Below are 21307 nucleotides of genomic sequence, written 5' to 3'. Positions count from 1 at the left end.
CCTGTTCTGTTTGCCTCCACGCCTCAGAAGCTGCTGTCGCCGTGCCCTTGAAAATGTGGTAGAACTCACACAACAGTATTTAAGAGGGAAATTTAAATAACTACAAACAGTCAGACATTTGGGATGTTTGCTTTGTCATGGCCTCTCACTTTACTGTAAAACCAAGTATGCCGCGCCACATTAAATCCTAATGAGGTCTAATTTAGCTATGCTACTTTAAAACTGTAGCAATTCACTGTGACTTTCATCGTGTTATCTAAATATATTCATTTCTGCAGTACAGCCAGAAATAAATAACAGGCATGTGTGCCAAATTAGCTTAAAGGGAAAAAACAACTAGTTGGTACACTTGTCTACCTTTTCCATTCATTACACGGATGGTCTGCTTTCATCCATGTCGTACCCGTAAGGTCAAACCTCTGATTCAGGAATTTCCTGACAGATTCGTGGTGTCACTATTAGTGCATCGTCCCTGTCCAACGAATTCAACAACTTCGAACAATATGACGGAGCCACGTTGTTCTGCAAATGAAGACTTCAGTGTCACTCATACGATGTGTTAATATGAGGCCAGCCCATGTTTATCTCATCACAGTCTGCAGTCGGGGCAGGTCTGGAGGACCGCAGTGCCTCCAGTCGCTCACAGTCGCTCACAGTGCTACAGTCAGTTGTCGCTCCTCGACGCTGCAGACAACACCACCTGCCTCACTGTCACACTGACATAGTAATCACTGAAGCTAAACTTAAGATCCAGATGGACATGCGGAAACCATAACAGACAGGGCGTTAAAGATACAAAGACATTTCTATAAACCTACCGGCAACAGCTGGGACAATCTCTCTCTGTCATTGGCTTACGACTCCCCGATAACGTTAGAGGCTGACGTTTCACAACCGAGTCCGAGGTCTGAGGGCCTCGGTGGTGAAATCTTTGTATTAGAGGATTAATTTTCATCCCAATAAGTGAGGTAAGATGATTCTTCATGAGTTATTGTATTTAGGTTGAATGTTTGCACGGCAGAGACAGACCAGACACTATGCGCATAATACTGTCGGATAAGTTAGCCTAGCCTAGCTCGCTAATAGCATGTTAAGAGTCGTAGCAGAAGCAATGGAATATAGTGAATGAGTCTTAGCTACTGGGAGTTAGCTGTTAGCTAGTGTTAATAAGACGCCGAGTTGTATCTTAACATATGTTTAGTGTTTTAAAAGACATATATTAAATATAGAGGGTTGCTGTTCGTGAATTTAGACAATGTTTTGGCACGGAGTAAGCAAATTCATTGTAAATTAAAGTTACCGGTGTGTAACCCCGGGATTAGCTAACTAGCAGTTATCCGCGAAAGCCAGCTTTTCTCTTGTTTTGTTAGCGACGCTATCGTGATAATAACTACCTTAGTATAATTTTGTAAGTCTGCAACTTATTAACCAAATCTCTAGAAAAAAATAAACTTCATTGTTCAACACATCATTCATGAACCTGAGATTTACATTGATAAAACCGAGAAATGAATGTATTGACATTTTCTGACTACCGTTATCTCTGTCAACTGTGCCAGACTAGGTCTCTTGGCTTTGTATACTTGTGCATAGTTTCTGCATGCTTACCAAACTGTTTAAATCAGTGCATGTGCTCATGGTCCACAAGATATCCATTCTAGAGGACTGTCTGCTTTATTCGCATCAGATTACACCTTTTAAATTCCCTCTTTTGCCTGTTCCCTTCAGATTGAGTTGCACAGAGATGGCAGACAGTGCAGGGCTACAGTTTGTGAGCGCCTATGCTTTTGAAGCCATGCAAAAGGTGGATGTGGTGCGCCTGGCTGCTCTAAGTGACCCAGAGCTCAGGTTGCTGCTGCCCTGCCTGGTGAGGATGGCTCTGTGTGCCCCAGCTGACCAGAGCCAATCCTGGGCACAGGACAAGAAGCTTATCCTCCGCCTGCTTTCTGGAGTGGAAGCTGTCAACTCCATTGTAGCGCTTTTGTCTGTGGACTTTCACGCCTTGGAGCAGGATGCACGGAAGGAGCAGCAGCTAAGGTATAGAAGACTTACACATGTTTATATGGTTATTGCTGCGGTCTGACATTGATTAAAATGATCTGCGTATGCTTGACTAGTCCCAGCCTAGTCAAGCGAGCATGAACTGATGAAGCCTCTTGGATGAGAGGTGAAACGTCTTCAAAGACAAATAACTAAGTCCAGTTGCATTCGATTGAATTTCCTTGAGATGATCTGCGTATGTGTTTTTATCAAATCATGCGTACATTGCTTTCTTCAGAAAACACAGTACAACTGATTACTGTTTTCCAAAGTCCCTTGGAGAGTTCATTTTAGCAGCAGACACAACGTGCCTTCTCTTTTTCCAGGCACAAGGCAGGTGGCTCTAATGGAGAAAGCATCCTGGTGTCACAGCTACAGCATGGTTTGACCCTGGAGTTTGAGCACAGTGATCCCCTCAGGAGACTCCGTCTGACGCTCAGTGAACTGTTGGCCATCATGAATAAGGTAACCACATTATTTGTTAAATCTTAGCACAATGATGGCATAAATGAACTTTGCTTTAATATTTGTAAGTAATTCTTTTTTTGAATGAATCACAGCAACAAGACAAGAAAATGTGCTCAATGAAATGAGAAATAAATGATAAATGATGATAAATGAAATTAGATAAATGAAACATATTAATTAAAGCATAACCATTATTAGGAATTGATTTAAAGATAGTATTTGATGTGTCACCAGAAACTATCATGGTAGCTGACAGGTGGCCAAGACACTGGAGAAATGAGGGTGATTGTTACGGCTTAAGTCTGAGCTGCTGCTTGTTGCATATATAGATGTGGAAGTGATGTATTTCATGCTTGATTATAGAGTGACAGAGTTATTTAATTCTGAAGATATTAAAGCATGAATAATTTAGTACAAGCTACTAAATGGTTAAAATATCTTACTTGTGAAAATGGGTCTCTGGTGTAAGAAACAAGCTTCCTTTACTTCTTTCATCAAAACTTGATGAAGATATAGTAATGGAAATTTATTTCTCTGTACTGCAGTTTTCCTTCAGTTTTTTTCATCTTCACAATGCCTTAGATAACCCAGTTTGTTTCCTTTGTTGTTTTTCAGGTGGTAGACTCAAACGGAGAGTTTTTCTTAAAGTCCTCTGAACTGTTTGAAAGCCCTGTTTACTTGGAAGAGGTTGCTGATGTCCTTTGCATTTTACAAGCAGGTACTTAACTGCTTTCATCATCTTAATCATTTTATCTAGACACGCTGTGAATGTGTACATGGTGTTGAATACAGTTTCTTGCTATTTCTTTCTTGCTAATTACAAGAATTAAACTTGTAGGGCCTGGAATGGCCACCCTGATATCAACTGGCTGCTTGATGATAATAATGGGAAAATGTATATGAGCGCACATTAGCAGTATATTTAGAAAAACTACCTAATATTTCTGTACTGCCGTTCTGAAAATAATCAATTTGAGTGATAATGTCCTCTGCAGTTGACAAGCTGTTGTCTAGAATACATTCATTTTTCCCTCTTCTTTTTCTTAGAGCTGCCTTCCTTGCTGCCCATTGTGGATGTGGCAGAGGCTTTGCTTCATGTCCGCAATGGAGACTGGTTTTTGTGTTTGCTGGTTGCCAATGTCCCGGATAGCTTCAGTGAAGGTAATTCATCTGTTTCAACAATGCACAAGCTGTCGGCTAGTAATGTGAGACAGATTGCCTGTACTTTGTATGGTTAGTCAGTGCACATCCTATAGGAGAAACAAGGCTTCATGTTACTTTAGAAGCTTTCTGTGATAGCTTCATTGTAAGTAGAGGCAGTTTGCTGTTAAGCCACCATCACATTTTCTCTCCGAGTTTAGCTGTTTCCCCCCCTAATTCTGTCCATGGCGCTGGTCCATGGGTGTATGTATTTGTCTTGGATTGATGATGAGCATTATTATCTCGCTCTGGCTCACAGCTTGGACTGTGAGTGTGCTTTGAAAAATTCATTATAAGAAAATGCCTATTGTCTTCAGTGCTTCCTTATCACACAGAGGGTCAGGGCTAAGTCAGTAACTTTATTGTGTGTGTTACATAGCAGTCAGCATTAAAGAATCATTTTGGCTTTGTTACAGGAAAAGACCTTGTTTCATTGAATTGAACGCGAAATGAATCGAACTAAGGGTGAAGTGTGGGAAATGACTCTGTCTAAAAGCATTAAAACCTGTCACATGTATCACAAGCTGGTAACCAGTGCTTGCAAACTTTCAAAGTTCACTGCCCCCCCCCCCCCCTTTTTTCTTTTTTTTTTTACTGCATATGAAATAATCCAGAAGTGGTAGAGATGGACGGAAATATCATTTAAGTGCTTGTCACAATCTCAGCCAACCATAAACAGTTTGCCTTTTTAACTGTCTGCTATGGAAAAGTACAATGGAAATGAGATAAAACTGTGGAAATGCTGTCTTTTGATGGCTGCTAAATCTTATTTACAGGTGAATAAATGAGTCATGATTCTGCATTTTATGGAAGAACATGTCTTGGCTGTGACTTTGGAGAAATGATACAGTGTTACTGTCTGTCTGTGACGTACATACAACCAGGAGACCTTTAGGCAAGGAATAAATTATTAAGTGAACATGACATACAACACTAAAATTTATTGATTGTATCGTGTTTCCTTTATTTTGTGGAAAAATCGAATTCACAGCGAATTACCTGATTCATATGATCAAATTGTAACATTTCGGAAAATGCAGTAGTGTTGTTTTTGAAGTTGTTCTATGGAGCTTCTTTACTTAAATGTGCCTGTCTGTCTTCACAGTCTGTAGAGGATTGATCAAGAATGGAGAGCGTCAAGATGAGGAGAGCGTGGGTGGTCGACGAAGGACTGAAGCCCTCAGGCAGCTCTGTCAGATGAACCCTTCACAGGCCCTCAACATCAGAGCCATGGTGGTCAGTTACCATTAATGCAATCACAAAAGTCCAAACTAACACTAGAATCACACTTATCCCCCCCCCCCCCCCCCCCCCCCCCCCCAAAAGTTCGTTTATTTCAGATGAGAGAATGCATCCCAGATTTTGCTGGAGATTGTGTGAATTTCTTCGGCTCTTCTGGCTTTTTTTTCCACAATAATTATTTAACCAAGAAAATAATTGGCAGATTAATTGATCATGAAAATAATAGTTACCAAAACGTCACAGTCATTATTGTCAGTTCCCATTTGGATGGACCAATGGTAGCCTCTGATTTGCCAATAACTTATTTTCTAGTTATTTCACACAGACTTTATAAAGGTTACGAACACAGACGATCTTTGTCTTTACTGATTTATGTTGTGATATACTCGGCGATACTGCTCCTGAAGGGAGAAATTTGTCTTCTTGCTTACCCTTCCTGCTATCAAGGTTAGAGCACAAGGTCAGTTATCGAACGAGACCCCAGAAGGTTGTAGAAATTCATGGCTTTGCTGAAGGATGCATCAGCAGTACTCATACTCATATCCACAGAGCAGATGACATGCAAGGGCAAGTGACAAAGGATGCTAACCAATGTAATTTGTGTAATTTTTTAAGAAATAAATTGTCATTTTCCACTGTTGGTTTGAAGAGATTTATGTCACCATGGGCTGTTAACATGTTAACATAAACCATCATAACATAACATAATTTACTGTGTTTAATGCTGTGTATCCTCAGGTGGAGGAGTGCCACCTGCCTGGCCTGGGTGTAGCGCTGACTCTGGACTATAAACCAGACAGAGCAGATGAGGCAGTCAGTCCCCTAGTCTCCTATGTTAGCGGCCTGCTATTGGGTACCAATAGCAAAGTCCGTACCTGGTTCAGCATGTTCATTCGCAATGGCCAACAGGTGAGGGGCTGTTTTCTGTATCCTGCTCTTTAACCACACACACACATAAAGGAGATTATAATCTAGCAAGATCCACATTGGTGTCTTGAAAAAAAATGTTACCAGGTACACTGTGTGAGGTAGAAGATGAGGTATTTTGTAGTACTCATGGAGAACGCTAGGTTCCCATCATGTTAAAACAAACACACATGAGTCTGCTGGATAGAATGATTTAACTTTAATTTAAACTTAACTGATAAGATATTCAAACAAGATTTTAACATGTTCTGGAACTGTAATAGTAGCATCACCATGGTTAGGATTAAGCCTGGGTTTCTAATGTGCATGTAACATCCTTGTTTGTGCTGTGTTTGTCTTTGGCCCTGGTTGACATAATGTATTGTTCTGCTCTGAAACCCTTTACAACTGAATGACTAACTGAACTCTTTCCCTAACTGTAATGTAGTTCTGACGTCTTATCCTTCAAACGGTCCTTTTAAATGGTGATGGCTGGCCAAAATGTTTTCATTTTCAGTGTTGTTGGTAATTTTCTTACTTAGTGAATTATTTATTGTGGGTCATTTATCGTACAAAGTGCCAAAACATTCACTGGTTGGAGCCTTAATGTAAGTGCTTGGATGAAAGTGCAACGGTTGACTCGTCTTTCTTTCACTCTCTCTTTGTACTGCCAGCGAAAGAGAGAAAGCAGCTCAGTGCTGTGGCAGATGCGCAGACAGCTGTTGCTGGAGCTGGTCGCCATCCTGCCACGTTCACGCAGCACTCACGTGCCCAATGACGGCGATATGGAAGAGGAGGGTGGCTCTGGGTACTCCGGCCTCAGGGAGGAGCATGTGGTGAAGGCCAGCGCTCTGCTGCGACTGTACTGTGCTCTCATGGGCATCGCAGGCCTCAGGTAGGTCAGACACGATGCTGTAGCCCCCTGGTATTTGATACTCGTGTGAGTCGTGATAGGTGTGTATTTGGTTGTTTTTAGATTTGGACTTTTAGATTTGAAAGTGTTTTGCCTGTTGTTTTTATCTCAGAATGCATTATTTAGTCCAGTACAAATGTTAAAAATATTCCACTGTGGTTGAATTTGTTCAATGTGAACCTTCTGCAGACCTACAGATGAAGAAGCTGAGCAACTCTTGCAGCTGATGACCAGTCGGCCGCCAGCCACTCCTGCCGGCGTTCGCTTTGTCTCTCTGTCCTTCTGCAAGCTGCTGGCCTTCCCTACTCTGGTCAGGTACATAAAGCTGGTCTTAATAACTCCTACTAAAAGAAGTCTGTTTTATTCAGCAAATACATACAGGTTGGGCTTAAACCCCTGTTCAGCTGTGAGCGCCGGTCTTCAGTTTTGGTTTTCTGAGGGTGAAGGCTGCCTGCCAGAAGTTCATCGTTTGCCATTTAGTGTTGTCTTTTGTTACATGGAGTGTGAGCCTTATCCTCTGTGTTTGTGTGTCTGTGCCCAGCACTCCAGAGCAAGAACAGCTGATGGTCATGTGGCTCAGCTGGATGATCAAAGAGGAGGAATACTTTGAGAGGTGAGGTCAATCTTTATACATTTATACCTCTAATATATATTTTATGACAATATGTTAACATTAAACTGGCATTGTTGCATGGATGAACATAGCCTGCTTGTCAGAATGATTAATGAGTACCAAAATTTAGATTTGGACACTTGATGACTGTGTAGAACACATTCATCTAATTTTACTTAATTGAGTAGTTAATTTTTAGTGGGTAATTTTAAATATTTAAAGACTGCTAAATACTTTAAATGTTTAAATAATGCTTTAAACACGAGAAGCAGTTTTAAAATCATAAAACAGCACTGATTATGCTGAAACTGATTTTTGTGCGTGCTGCATTAGCAAATACGACTAAGCCTTAATATTTTACAAATAATATTGTGGAGAAGAAGAGTAATTCTGACAGCCATGCTTATTTTGACAAAGCTCCTTGTGCGATCATATTTTAATATTTGTTTAACACTTTAAATTGTTGTCAGATTTCTGTAGTCCTCAGAAAATGTCTGATTGCTGGAGAATTCAGTCATATTCAGAGTGCACTGTTCTCTCTCTTCTTGGTATAAGACCAAGCATGGTCTTGGTTGCTGATGTTCTGCTCCAGTACAGCTTGGCAGATACTGTATTTATTGAAATTTTATTAAAATGAGGGCAAAGGGCGGTAACAGCAATACTCACAAAATAAACGAGGTGCAGTAGAATTTAAATTATATTAAATGTGAAAATCAAAATTCTAAATTCATGTCTGAATTCATACTCAAATGTTTATTTTCTTTGTTTATGGTGTTCGATGTTCCTTCTGTAATTGTTTGTTACTTGCAAGTATGGGCAGTAATAAACTGTAATGCTGTAATGTGGCCCATCGTAACAACAACCGCAGTGTCGTAACTGCAGCAGTGCATATGAATGTGTGTACTTGTGACTTTAGTCCATAAAGCACAGTTTTAAGGGACTTTAGAGGTGACTGAAGGCATACGTGCTGATGAAGAAGGTGGGAATGTGTGTGTGTGGGTTGATACAACTCACGTAATGAGTTTATTAAAATGTCTGTCCTGTAAGACGCAGGATTAACAACAAGTCCAAGTGTCTTTTCTCACTTCCCTCGCATGCATATGTGTGTCCTCCTCCTCCTTACAGTGCTGCAGGCGTATCTGCTTCTTTTGGAGAGATGCTATTACTGGTTGCCATGTATTTCCATAGCAACCAGCTCAGCTCCATTATTGAGTTGGTGTGCTCTACTTTGGGGATGAAGGTAAGGTGGTAGGTGGTAGAGAGACAGTGGTCAATACATCAGTCGGGCTGACCGGCTACTGGCTGCACTGCAGTGGCGTATATAAAGACTATATCACTGATGAAACACTTGCATTCATACACATATCTACCAAGACACTCTATGCCCCGTAGCCAATTTGCTGTTTTATTACTTATTAAGTGCACTATTGTTTCCTGCCTGTGTGCTAAGTAGTTTTCCTGTCTCTGTGTATTTTCCACTAAGATGTGTAATGTAATTGGATTTAGAGCCTATTTGTTTCCAACCCTGGGGCAATCCTCTCAATTCAGTGTTGTGCCTGCCATGTAGAATTTTTCTTATGAAATATGAAGGGAGGGAATTACAAAATACCAGCACTATTGCCTGCAGGTTGTTTTCACTCACAGAACACCCTTTCGTTGTTGACATCCTTTATCTTTTTTTTTTTCTGTGCCAACGTTCAACTTTGTACAGATTGCCATCAAACCCAGCTCTCTAAGCAAGATGAAGACCATCTTCACACAGGAGATCTTCACAGAACAGGTCCGTGACACAATGTTACAACATCATTTGTGGACTAGTACCTCTAGATGCATGCATTATTAGTAGTATGCATCACGTCTCTGTGGGTGGTATATGTAGTCTTTTAGTTATATATCATTCTGTTTTATATGAACATTCACAAAGTCAAACCCTTCATAGATTAAAAAATGCCTGCTGAGGATATCTGTTTGTTTTTTGCTAATTCAGTTGAGTAAATTAAATGCCTAAATATGTCAAGGACCTTTATCATGTGGATAGAAGCTGCATGAGATATTCAAGGGGTCCTGCTCAGTGATTTGCAGACTCAAATCACTTCAATAGCAAGACACAGCCAAAGTCATTAATGGTACACATAATGCTACATAACAAAGTCTCAGATACATATTAATCATCTCTCTGTACATATATAACATCATATGGTCCAATCAGACATTTGTGTATGTGCTTGGTATAAGATGCTGTGAGTCAGGTTTGCTCTCATGTATATTGTTAGTGGTAATTAGCGATCAAGAAGTCTCACATTAGCATACTCTCAGTGTAGGAAGAGCTTGTTAATGACAGAGAAATCACATTCAGACAAAGTTGTGCACACCTCTCCCTGTAAAGTGACTATAAAAACTATACAGTATATGGGGGTGTTCTTTGTTTACTTTCCATTGGTGCTGTTGAGATAACTTGTTATTAACTCTGGTGTGTAGGTTGTTACAGCCCACGCTGTGAGGGTTGCAGTGACCAACAACTTAAGTGCCAACATCACAGGTTTCCTCCCCATCCACTGTATCTACCAGCTGCTTCGGAGCCGAGCCTTCACCAAACACAAAGTATCCATAAAGGTACATGTGCACTAGATGGCTCATCATAATATAAAATACGTTACTGATTGATAAGTCTGTTTAAAAATGGATTTTGCTCTCCGGTGCTGTTCTCATGTGTGTATTTCCAGGATTGGATCTATCGCCAGCTCTGTGAGACAACCACCCCCATCCACACCCAGCTGATTCCCCTAATTGATGCCTACATCAACTCCATACTCACTCCAGCATCCAAGGCCAACCCAGAGGCGACAAACCAGCCCATCACTGAGCAGGAGATCCTCAGTGTCTTCCAGAGCTCTGCTGGGGTGAGTCAGCCTGAGGGCTTCATCCTTTTTTGATAATATGTAACTATATGTGTGAGCATATGTAGGCAAGTTTTTCATCTTAAGGTACCAGCATTAGTAACTGTTTTGTCACCTCTTTTTCACCACACTTTGTTGCCTGAAATGTTGCCTTATATATATATATAACTTTTCTCTCAGTCTCTGCCACCACTGATATACTTTGGTTGGTTATCGTATAGCAGCAAATACTTCAGTGACAGCCTGTTGTAGTGCACATTTAACTTTTCTTTTAGTTTTCTTTTCCACACCACTCCAGGTGCTTCTGATCTTTATATGAAATACCTCTGTGTTGCTATCTATGCGAGCATTACATAGATATACATACACAACGACGTGCACAAGAGTTGCAGCACTCTAAAGACCCTTGTGTATTTATGAAGAATGTATCATGCAAATTTTTTATGTTAAAGTTCAAATCAGTGTAAATTGGATTGTTGAAATGTAAATGACCAGCAATTCATTTGTCATTATCATTCATTATGATAATTCAGCATCCACCTTCACATTCAGTGATGATGCAGAGCCCTTGTGCTGCATATCCCTGACCTCTAGCTCTTGCTTTGGTTTTCTTTCTCTTTCTGTCGCCTAGCAAGGGGAGGGCAGTCGAGGAGGAGGAGGACGACAGCAGCGCTACTCCATCACCACCCAGCTTCTGATCCTCTACTACATCCTGTCTTATGAGGAGAACCTGTTGGCGAGCACCAAACACCTGGGTATGTCTAAGACGGTAACTGTGTTCCAAATAACACAGCATTGTGTCTGGCTTCCTACAGTGCTGTTGGCTAATTTCCCTTCTATTTCTTTTTTTCTTTTCTTCTGCCTGTCTAAACTGCATCCACTGTCATCTCCTCCACTGAAGAAGTCATTGTATTTGAGATAGAGGAAATTTGTCAGGCAGTGAGAGGAGAAAGGCAGCTTTTGTCCTCTGTGAAGTTGTTGGAGATGCTCTCACTCTGGATGTGCAGTCATTCATCCTTTTCTCTCCCGGCACTGAATGTTGGCCGCTTCATAGAGAAAGAAATGGAGGTCTGACAAAGAGCCAAGTACAATGGCTGCGGGAGCTGAGCTAACTAGGACAGCTGTAGGTTAGATTGAGCATTAGCAGTTAGCCTAGTCAGTGTTTATTCTCTCCCATGACGAGCTCTGCTCTTTCCCTTCATTAGGCCAGATTTATGTGAGAGTTTATGCCCATCTCTTTAATTGCTGTGTTTACCCAAGTGCTCCCGCAGCCTTCAAGGATGGAGTAATGAAGCCCATCAGCAGTGGTAATGAACCCACGTCAATGAAATATCACCTCTGTTCCTTTAATGCATCGGCACAGCGGCTCTGGTGTCCTTACACTGCCAAATAAAATACTTATGCTCTGTCTTGTCTTTTTCTCTATTTATGTTCTCACCCTCTCTATTTCATGTTGTATAGTTTCTTTGTCTCACTCTCCCTTTTCTCTCTCTTTTTTTTTTTCTTTAGCCCTGATGCAGAAGAAGCCAAAGTCCTACTCAGCGGCCTTGATGGACCAGATCCCCATTAAGTACTTGGTTACTCAGGCCCAAGGACTACAACAGGAGTTGGGGGGTGAGATATGGATTAGACCTACAAAACTGTACTTGTAACTAGGCTTGGGCGATTTTTCGATTTCGATTTTAATCGCGATTTATAATTAATACGATTAGAAATTAAGACACATTCGATAACATTCGATAGCGCACGCCTTCACAAAAAAAATCTCCAACGTTTTCACGGGCACGCGAGTAGCCAATCATAACTAAAAATTGACGCACGTAGCCCATCAGTTTTTGAAGAGAGCCACCAGGTTGTGTGTACAAACATACACACACGGCCCGCTGTGGTGGCTAACAGAACAGAAGCATCTCATCAAAGTTTGCGGCAAAGATTCTATAGCGTAGTGGTTGCAGCCACTACGGCGTGTCTCCAACCAAACAGGCAAGACTGTATAAAAATGAGCGAAAACTCGGCTGGGCAGAGTTCTGCACAGCATTTAAGCCTCAGTTCTTCCCAGGAGGAAATCGTTGAGAAGAAGGGTCAGAAGGGCTCGGCTGTCTGGAGGTACTTTGGCTATTTGAAATCGGATAAACAACAGAGCAAAGTCCTGTGTAAAATGTGTAGAAGTCACGTCCCTACTAAAACAGGAAACACCCGCAACTTATTTCAGCATTTAAAACAATATCACCCATTAGAGCACACAGAGTGCTGCCAGGTCGGTAAAGCCCCCTCGACCAGCAATAAGAGGAAGGCTGATCAACAAACCATACAGTCCGCTCTTTCCAGCGCCATGGTGTATGAAAAAACATCGAAACGACACAAAGACATCACACATGCCATCACACAATTCATCGCAAAAGGCATGCAGCCAATTTGCACTGTCGAAACAGCCGGGTTTAAAAATCTAATGAAAGTGATCGACCCTCGTTATCAACTCCCAGGCCGCAAGCACTTCTCGCAGACAGCAATCCGATTAAAAAAAAAAGAAAAAATAGTGATTTCATGTATATCGTTTTATATATCGTTATCGAACATTTTGAACAAAAAAAATCGTATGATCATTTTTTCTAATATCGCCCAGCCCTACTTGTAACCCTATGTTCCATTTTACTTTAGGGTAAATACCATGCCACCAGAAAAGATTCTGATCTGTTTTTCTTACCCCCAACCATATCAGCTGTTTTTGCCAGATGATGTTAAATAACAGGAGCAAGTAACTCTTGTTAGAAACAAACAAGACCTTTCATTTTTGAAAAAGGGGAGACACACCCATAGTAAATTAAAAAGAAAAAACTCACAGAATTCTTTTGAGTAATAAATACCCTTCTGCTTTCTTTCCCTGTACCCAGGTCTGCACTCTGCCCTGCTGAGGCTGCTGGCCACCAACTACCCCCACCTGTGTTTAGTGGAGGATTGGATGTGTGAGGAGGAGGTGACTGGTACTCTTCCCCTACTGAGGAGGATGATGCTTCCCAGCAACACCTGCAGATACACTCAGAGCCAACTCCACCAGGGTGAGTGAAGAGGGCGGGAATGATCAATGAACGGATTTTAACTGGAGCAGAGGGTTAATGCTGGTAGTTCTGCTCTAGTACCTTTCATCTTAAATTACCAGATTTTTAGAAAGAAGAGAAATATTATCAAAGTTCTTTAACATAGGGTAAATAGAAACAAACTGACAATACATGAGTTGACTAAGTAGAATTAAAGGGGGTAAACTGACGTTGGTAAAAGATGTAAAAGCACAACCTCAGGTTAAAGCAAGTCAAGGGGAATTCAGAAGGATACAGGTGAGAGTGAGTTGTGCCTCCAGTCTTTAGTCAAACAGGGAGCAGTTCCTGGTATTGTACAGTACATTTATAATACAAGTGAAAGCCTTTATCCAATTGAAATTGTTGAGAGAATTCTATTTTATGTGTTTTTGCTACAAATCTCCCTCTGCATTGCAACCTTCTTCAGGATAGTGATGACAAGGAAGTCAATGAGTGGATGCACTCTGAACAGAAATGCATTGGTCAAAGAGAATATTAGATTTCTTTGTCGGGGGTGAAATGGTGTTTCAACTCAACAGATAACAGGCATTGGTGTGGACTTTTAAGTGGATGATAGTTTCTTTTTCACATTGTAGTTTTGACATTTAATAGCTTTGATTCACACTTGTTGTAGACTATAACTAAAGGATGACATCAGTTTAGTTTTTCCTCTCATAGCCATTAATTCTAAACAGATGTATTTGTCAGATGTTAATACTTTCTTGCTCTGAATTTAATTTCTTCTCAGGAATTTTGGTTTTCCGTTAATTTGATAATAAAATAAAATCAGTTGAAGGAACACAACAAGGGTCCACTGCTCCAGACTTTGAAGATTAATTCCCCTCCTTTCTCCTCCCAGCCTTCCAGAAGTTGCCATCCAGCAGTCCCAGGCTGATGCGGATCCTGGAGCATTTAACGCTACTCTCACCCGGAGACCTGATCCCTTATGCTGAGGCCCTCACAGCCAGCATGGCTCTGCTGCTGGAGCCAGCTGTGCCTCGCCGAATACTGCAGACCCTCAACAAGCTGTGGATGGGTCTCAACACAGTGATGCCCCGCAGGTATGTGTTCTGGACACAATCAAATGCTGTGGACATAATATCTATATTTCTACTGTGGCTGCCTCTAGTGAGAGTATCACTGTCACATGGGAACAAAACATTGCAGTAATTGGCATATTCAGTTGTTTTTATTTTGTGACTTTGAGTGCCATATAAGAATCAGATAATAGATATGCTGAGTGGATGTGGTATAGTTCTCTGCCTTAGAGGTTATTTGTATGCTTGGACTTAATCATTTGAGTACTTGGGCGTAATATCCATCAAGAGCCCAAATAAGCATCTTGTCTTCACTAATTAGAATTTGTCTTTTTTTTTTACCAAACTTAATAAGTGATAAGTGAAAAAAAAAAACAGAACTTGACTTGCTGTCATCTCCCCGAATGCTGTGCAAGGTTGCTTTGAAACTCAGTAAATGGATTAAAGGAAGACCTGTGGAACAAGAGTTGTTGCCCTTAATCCCAGGCTCCTTGCTCATTGATTCTTGTGTGAATAGATCAGAGGTATTTAGTCAGACAACTATGTCACCCTGCGTGGACTCTCTGGACAGAAGAGGGTGACCCTCACTCTGCCCCAGGAGCACAGTTACCAAAGCTCTGAGCAGACCTCCTATCGATCCAAAGGGGTCTGTTACAAGAAGCTCAGGGCAGGAAAACTGAGGGAGACACCATGAGGGAGATCTAAGCGATTGTTGCCAACTCCCTCTCCCCTTCCTGCCTCCCTCTCATAGTATTAAATATTGCAGAAGTCTAGAGGAGTGGCTCTGGTGAATCTATGAGAAGGGCAGCAGTGCCAAATTTCACATAGATCTACTGACTGATGCTGGTACACAGGGTGTGGGAAGGCTCTGAGCTCCAAGAGTACCCTGCTGTTCATATGTTACCTTTGGTCTGATAAGAGAGGTCAAGGATGAAATGCAGCCTCAGGCTAATTTGGGAGTAATTGAATTGTTGAAGTCATTAAACCTTCCAAAATACAATAAATCCTTTTTGGAAAAAGGTGGCCAGTTTATGATCACGATTTCATAGTTTTGTTTTAAGTAGTTCATCTGGATAACTACATTTTGGTCACGCAACTGTGATTTTACTAAAAAGTGCCATGATGATCTCAGTTTGAAATGTAATTCTTTGTTCTGAAGTTTCGAAATCTGGTCAAAAAGCACTGAACCTTCGTCATCGCACCAATATGAATGAAGGTTAAAAGTGATGTGTCTATGTTGCAGGTTGTGGGTGATGACAGTAAATGCCCTGCAACCTTCAGCCAAGCTGCTCAGGCAGCAGAGGTACACTCAGAATGACCTGATGGTGGACCCTCTCATTGTGCTGCGCTGTGATCAAAGGGTGTACAGGTAAGTACAGGACATATTCTAAACGACTGTGTCTGAACAATTACTGAAAGTGGATACAGTTCTGTTTGTGCTACATTGGATGTCTGTATACACAGACCTGTTTACACTTCTGTTGGTTCATATGGACCCACGCTGATGGCTGCATTTGTTTTCACAATACACAAGCCATGTTGGTCAAAACATAATAACAAGTCTAGCTTGTTGTTTGCTTTTCTTTTATTTGAGGATAGGTGTCCACCATTGATGGACATTGTCCTTCACATGCTCAATGGCTACTTGCTGGCCTCAAAAGCCTACCTACACTGTCATCTCAAGGAGACGGCAGACTTTGATCGGCAGAGCCAGACAGTCTCAAACCTGGGTGTGCCTGGACAGCCAGACACACCCGAGGTCACCAGGGAGGAGCTGAAGAACGCTCTTCTAGCAGCACAGGTATTGCATGCTACTAACTGATGCATTCATTCACACTTTGTCTCTCCTACATATTTATACAACCTTTGTCTTTCCTTTCTTTCTTTCTTTTTTTTGTTTGTTTTTTTTTTTTACACATTTTTATTTTTATGTTACGGCCATTTAAAGCATGAATGCAGAAATAATGTGACGTGAAATTACACAAAAAGTATGTATGAGATGACCTTTCCCACCTATAAACATCTGTTTAACCCCAGGACAGCGCTGCAGTCCAGATCCTCCTTGAGGTGTGTCTGCCAACCTCCGAAGAGCAGCAGCTTGGGGCCAACACGGAGAGCTTGCTGAGTAGCATTAGGGGCCCCTTGGCAGGAAAATCAAAACACAGAAACCTGGGTCCGAGCGCCAGGGGGAACACAGAGGCCGCAGAGCCAGAAGGAGGCCTTCTCAGTGACTTGCGGGAGGTGCAATGTCTCATCTGTTGTCTGCTGCATCAGATGTTCATTGCAGATCCTAACATTGCCAAGTTGGTCCACTTTCAGGTAACACAAAGGGACGGAGATGAAGCTGGCTGTTCACTTGATATTTGTTGTTCTACTGTGACAGTGGGGAGGCTGACAGGTTTAGACAGAACCCTGGATCAATGGCATGTGTTGTTCTTGACCCTTTGGTGTTAATCAGGCTCTTTATGAGATACCAGCTTCTTAATTACAGTCCTGTATGACTGATTTGCATTTCAGTTTTCCTTCCATTTGCCTTTAGAAAATAGTGTTACCATGCAAATACCCTTTGTGCATGTGTGTGTGTGTGTAAGTGTATGTGTGTGTGCTTGAGTGGATAGTGCCATATTGCTGAAAATACATGCGAGTAAGTTTTTTGAGAAGAGCCGAGTCATGTTGACCCCATTAGTCATCACATTCTGCCATAGCTTTAGTGGTAAGTGACTGCAGCACTCCCAGATGTAGCAGACAGCCATATGGTGGACCTCATCAAACCAATCCCTCCTCTGTCACACTAATCCACTCTTGTCCACACTGCCAAACAGACGCTGCTGGGTGCAATTGTGTCTACACACATTTAATATACAAGTACTTGTGTCCTTAAATGACTACTTGATTGAACTTACTGTGTATTCGTCATTCATCCCTTATTATTCTTGTTTTTTTTATCAGAAGATTTATATTTCCTGTTCTCTCCCTCTGTTTGCCTCTGTTAGGGTTACCCTCAAGCTCTGCTGCCTCTAACTGTGGCAGGCATCCCCTCCATCCATATCTGTCTGGACTTCATTCCAGAGCTGCTGGCCCAGCCCCAGTTGGAAAAGCAGGTGAGGCCTTCCAACCTCCCTCTATTCCCCTCTCCTCTCTTCTGTTTTTTTCTGGCTTTGAGTCCTGGACTTGACTTGGACTTGTGCCAGAGCCTCTCTTACACTGTCTTTTTTTTTTAATGCCTTTATGCCAGCTATCCTATTCTCATGAACACAGTATCTCTGGAACGCTTTGAGAGGATTTCTTCAAATTTTGCCCAAGCATCGACTTGGACTCAAGGATGATCTGATTAGAATTTGGTGGTCAAAGGTCAAGGTCACGCTGACCTCACAAAATATGGTTTTGGCCATAACTCAAGAACTCTCAGACGCTGACTGTCACAAAATATCACACAAATATCTAATGGGAGAAAATGATGAAGTGGTGACATTTTATATCCAAACGGTCAAAGGTCAACTTCACTGTGACATCATAATGTTTTCTGTCCATTATTCAACACCGTAACTCAGGAACAGAAGGGGAGATTGTGACCATTTACCACAGACATGGAGGCGGTAATTCAGTTGTGAATGTGTGTGTGTGTGTGTGTGTGTGTGTGTGTGCGCCCTCAGATTTTTGCAATCCAGTTGCTGTCGTACTTGTGTACCCAGTACGCCCTCCCCAAGTCCCTCAGCGTGGCCAGGTTGGCCATCAGTGTCATGGGCACCCTCCTCACAGGTCAGTGAACAGCAGCATATGCTTTTGGGTGGAACCCCCTTTACTTGCACTGCCCCTTTTTATCCACTTTTGTGCCACCATCATTGAATTTTCTCCCACCAGACTCCCGGTATACTGTAGGTCACAATGCACCCTGTATATAGCATATCAGCTATTGTTTTGTCTTGATATTTTTATTTCCCTGTATTTGGCTGCCACCATCTGGCCTTTGAATGTTAGTGCGGCATTTTGTCTGTCTCTCCATATACACAGTGTGTACCAGTCTATAAGCTACTATACTTATTATTTACATTTGTGTGTACTGTAAGTGTGCATTCTGTTTTTCAGTGTTGACTCGTCCCAAGCGTTTCTCCTTCTTCATGCCCATCTTGCCATGTCTGGTGGCCTTCTGTCAGGCCTTTCCTCCACTCTATGATGATGTGGCAGCTCTGCTAGTACAAGTGGGTCAAGTTTGTGCTTCTGATGTTGCCACCAAAGCCAGGGACATTGACCCTCTCACTGCCCGTAAGTAATGCTTGTCATTTGGGTTGAATTGTAACAATTACAAATTAATACAATAATAATAATATAAATAATAATATGAATATAATAATAAATAATAAAATGTAATAAGATTTTTTTTATCCATTGGGTAAACATTTCATTAAAACATGGTCCATCAGTGTAGAAACACTACTTGTACGTGGTATTTATCATTTAGCAAGTGGTAAGCTCCTAACCCAGATGTGGGGGGTAATGTCCAAAAAATATTAACTGAAATATTAACTTTGTTTATGTCTGTTGCCAGCTCTGATAATGAAACTATTTGTGCTTTGTCATCTGCTGTCCTGAAGAAATTATTCATGTTAAGCTCAAATATTGTCACTCACATTATAAAGGTTTACTTTTTTTGGAGATTGGAGACTGCAACTAAGTAATATTGGCTCACCTTTTTAAAAATGAGGTGGACCTACATGGGGTTGGACTTGGTTCATAAAATTAAACATATAGTGATGTCTGCAGACAGGAAGACAGTCCAGGAGTCCAGATTATTTTAAAAAAGCACCCAGTCTGAGGCATTTTAATATATAATAGAGTGGCTATCCAATATTTAACTTTTATTACATAATGTATCGGAATTTCTTTATTTATCCCCGAAGGGAAATTCTTAATTCTTATTAAATTCTTTATTACATAATGTAGGTTCACACTGTACCAAAAGTGGGCCTGCATTAGATTTGATAAAACTAATCCAACTTACAATATTTTTAACAGTTGACTAGGTCTGAATTAAGACTGCATCCTTCAAAGATTTGCTTTTAATCAAAAAGGAAAAAGACACAGTCTTTCACCTGTTTCATACTCTCCCAATATTGTCAGTAGTTTTCCACCTGATTAGAAGCATCACAGGCATTTACTGTGTGCCTCTACACTTAACAGATTCTACATGGTTGTGCCACATGGACAGAAAAAGCAAAAAATTGTGCATTGTGCATGGGTCTTGTTTATGCATGGGATGTGGTTTATGATGAAGAATATTTCTAGAGTAGAGACTATGTAGATACAGAAACTTCAAACACATCTGTAGTTTAGTTCAGTTGGAACCATACCAATGCAGTGAATGACAGATTATGTATTGATATTCAAGGAATGGCATGAATAAAAAAGTGTGTTGTTTTTCCTGCCTTAGGCCTGCAGTATCTGAAGGAGAAGCCTCAGGGGGCTGTGGCTACAGGAGGAGGTTCCTCCAAGCTGACTTTACCGCAGAGGACAGCAGAGGAACTGGGTGGAGCTGACCCCGATGTCCAGCTCTGCTACTGTATAGAGGCCACCTTTATGGACATCATCAGCTCCACCCTTCATGGACTATAGATTGGACATACTTATTGTAGAGGAGGCGGAGGAGTTACTAGACTGCAACCAATGGCTCTTAACACTGCCTCTGAATGACAGTCATACTTCTGAGAGGGCTACTGTCAACACACATTCATTCATCTTTAATGAACTCTTTCCAAGGGCTTTCAGACAATGCAGGGTTGTGGGTTACTCATTTATGATGGGATATGCTGTACTGTGTATTGATTCTAGTCCATTCAGTCTGGACTAAACTCAAGTACTTAAAAATGCATTCTCTATCATCAGGCTAGTTTTTGACACCAGATTTACAGTTTATTTAGAAAATGTATGTGTTCTGTCAGAGTTTATAGAAAGTAAATTACTGAAAACGCGAAAAGGGTCCCTTTTCTTGACCTCTGTAGGCATATTTTTGTAAACTTTAAGAATTGTGACCTTTTTTTCAGCAACTGATAAAGGTAAATTCTGCCTTGAAATAATATGTAGAGCTTTTCTTTTGTATTTGTTTGTAATAAAACAAAGAAACCTTTTCATTGATGTTGCATTTGGGAAACAGATTTTGGTTTATGAGTTTGTGATATGTCCTTCATTTGCAGTCGGTCACACATGCGCGAACCACAGATTCGCCTAAGCAAGTTTGTGTTTTCTTTTCGCCTGGGATTTCAACTTCGGCAGGTGATGGTCACACCCCTGATTCGAGCAGGTGTGACCGTGTCCTCAAAGGTTAATCTTACGATAATGCTAGTCTTTTATCTAGCCCGCCCCTGTCCCCGCCATTTGTGCAAGTTTGTGGTATTTTGTAGCCACCAAAAACACCAGGTGTGAGAGACCAGAACAGTCTCCCTGAATAAAGGGATCTAGGCAAGTTTGGATTCAGGTGAAAGAGGTTTGGAACAGGAAACAGCAGAGCTTCAGGTGCCAGGAAAAAAAGGCTTTTATTTTCCTGTAACACAAATTCTCTACACACAGTCTGAGAGCAGACAAAACACAAGAACAAAATGGTCATAGCATAAACTCACAACAGGTCATAACGCTTCTCTCTGAGACCTTAGAAGCTGAATGAGACTCTCTTAAATAGGGCTTCTGGTTGAGCCCAATTGGTTCAAACCATTATCAAGGGGATCACCCAAAATCATAATGGTCCATACAATATTATTAATCATAATAAATTAACACCTAAATAAACAATGCACGATTTCATTTACCCACACGCCATATATTCACACATCACACAATAACTTTGTAGAAATACTCCATAATCAACACAGTAAAGAAATAAAAACACCCCTGAGTGCAGTGGGACGTGCCCCCTTGTGCTCGATAAA

General features: G+C 41.2%; 1 protein-coding gene across 1 annotated transcript; it reads left to right on the top strand.

The window, feature by feature from the left end:
* Window positions 1–391: 391 nt before the first annotated feature.
* Window positions 392–20524, top strand: ints2 (integrator complex subunit 2). Its single transcript, XM_046411089.1, has 25 exons — window positions 392–968; window positions 1729–2037; window positions 2367–2505; window positions 3124–3226; window positions 3556–3669; window positions 4814–4944; window positions 5689–5859; window positions 6531–6751; window positions 6959–7084; window positions 7311–7382; window positions 8508–8622; window positions 9094–9162; window positions 9861–9995; window positions 10106–10282; window positions 10911–11034; window positions 11789–11893; window positions 13171–13335; window positions 14213–14414; window positions 15634–15759; window positions 15990–16191; window positions 16428–16709; window positions 17384–17491; window positions 18044–18149; window positions 18477–18653; window positions 19819–20524. The coding sequence occupies exons 2-25, from the start codon at window positions 1745–1747 to the stop codon at window positions 19998–20000; spliced, it is 3645 nt and encodes a 1214-aa protein (XP_046267045.1). The 5' UTR covers window positions 392–968; window positions 1729–1744; the 3' UTR covers window positions 20001–20524.
* Window positions 20525–21307: the final 783 nt, after the last annotated feature.

Source organism: Scatophagus argus, chromosome 14, assembly GCF_020382885.2.
Source record: "Scatophagus argus isolate fScaArg1 chromosome 14, fScaArg1.pri, whole genome shotgun sequence".
NCBI classification, from domain to species: domain Eukaryota; kingdom Metazoa; phylum Chordata; class Actinopteri; family Scatophagidae; genus Scatophagus; species Scatophagus argus.
This window is presented reverse-complemented; position numbering and strand designations above follow the sequence as displayed.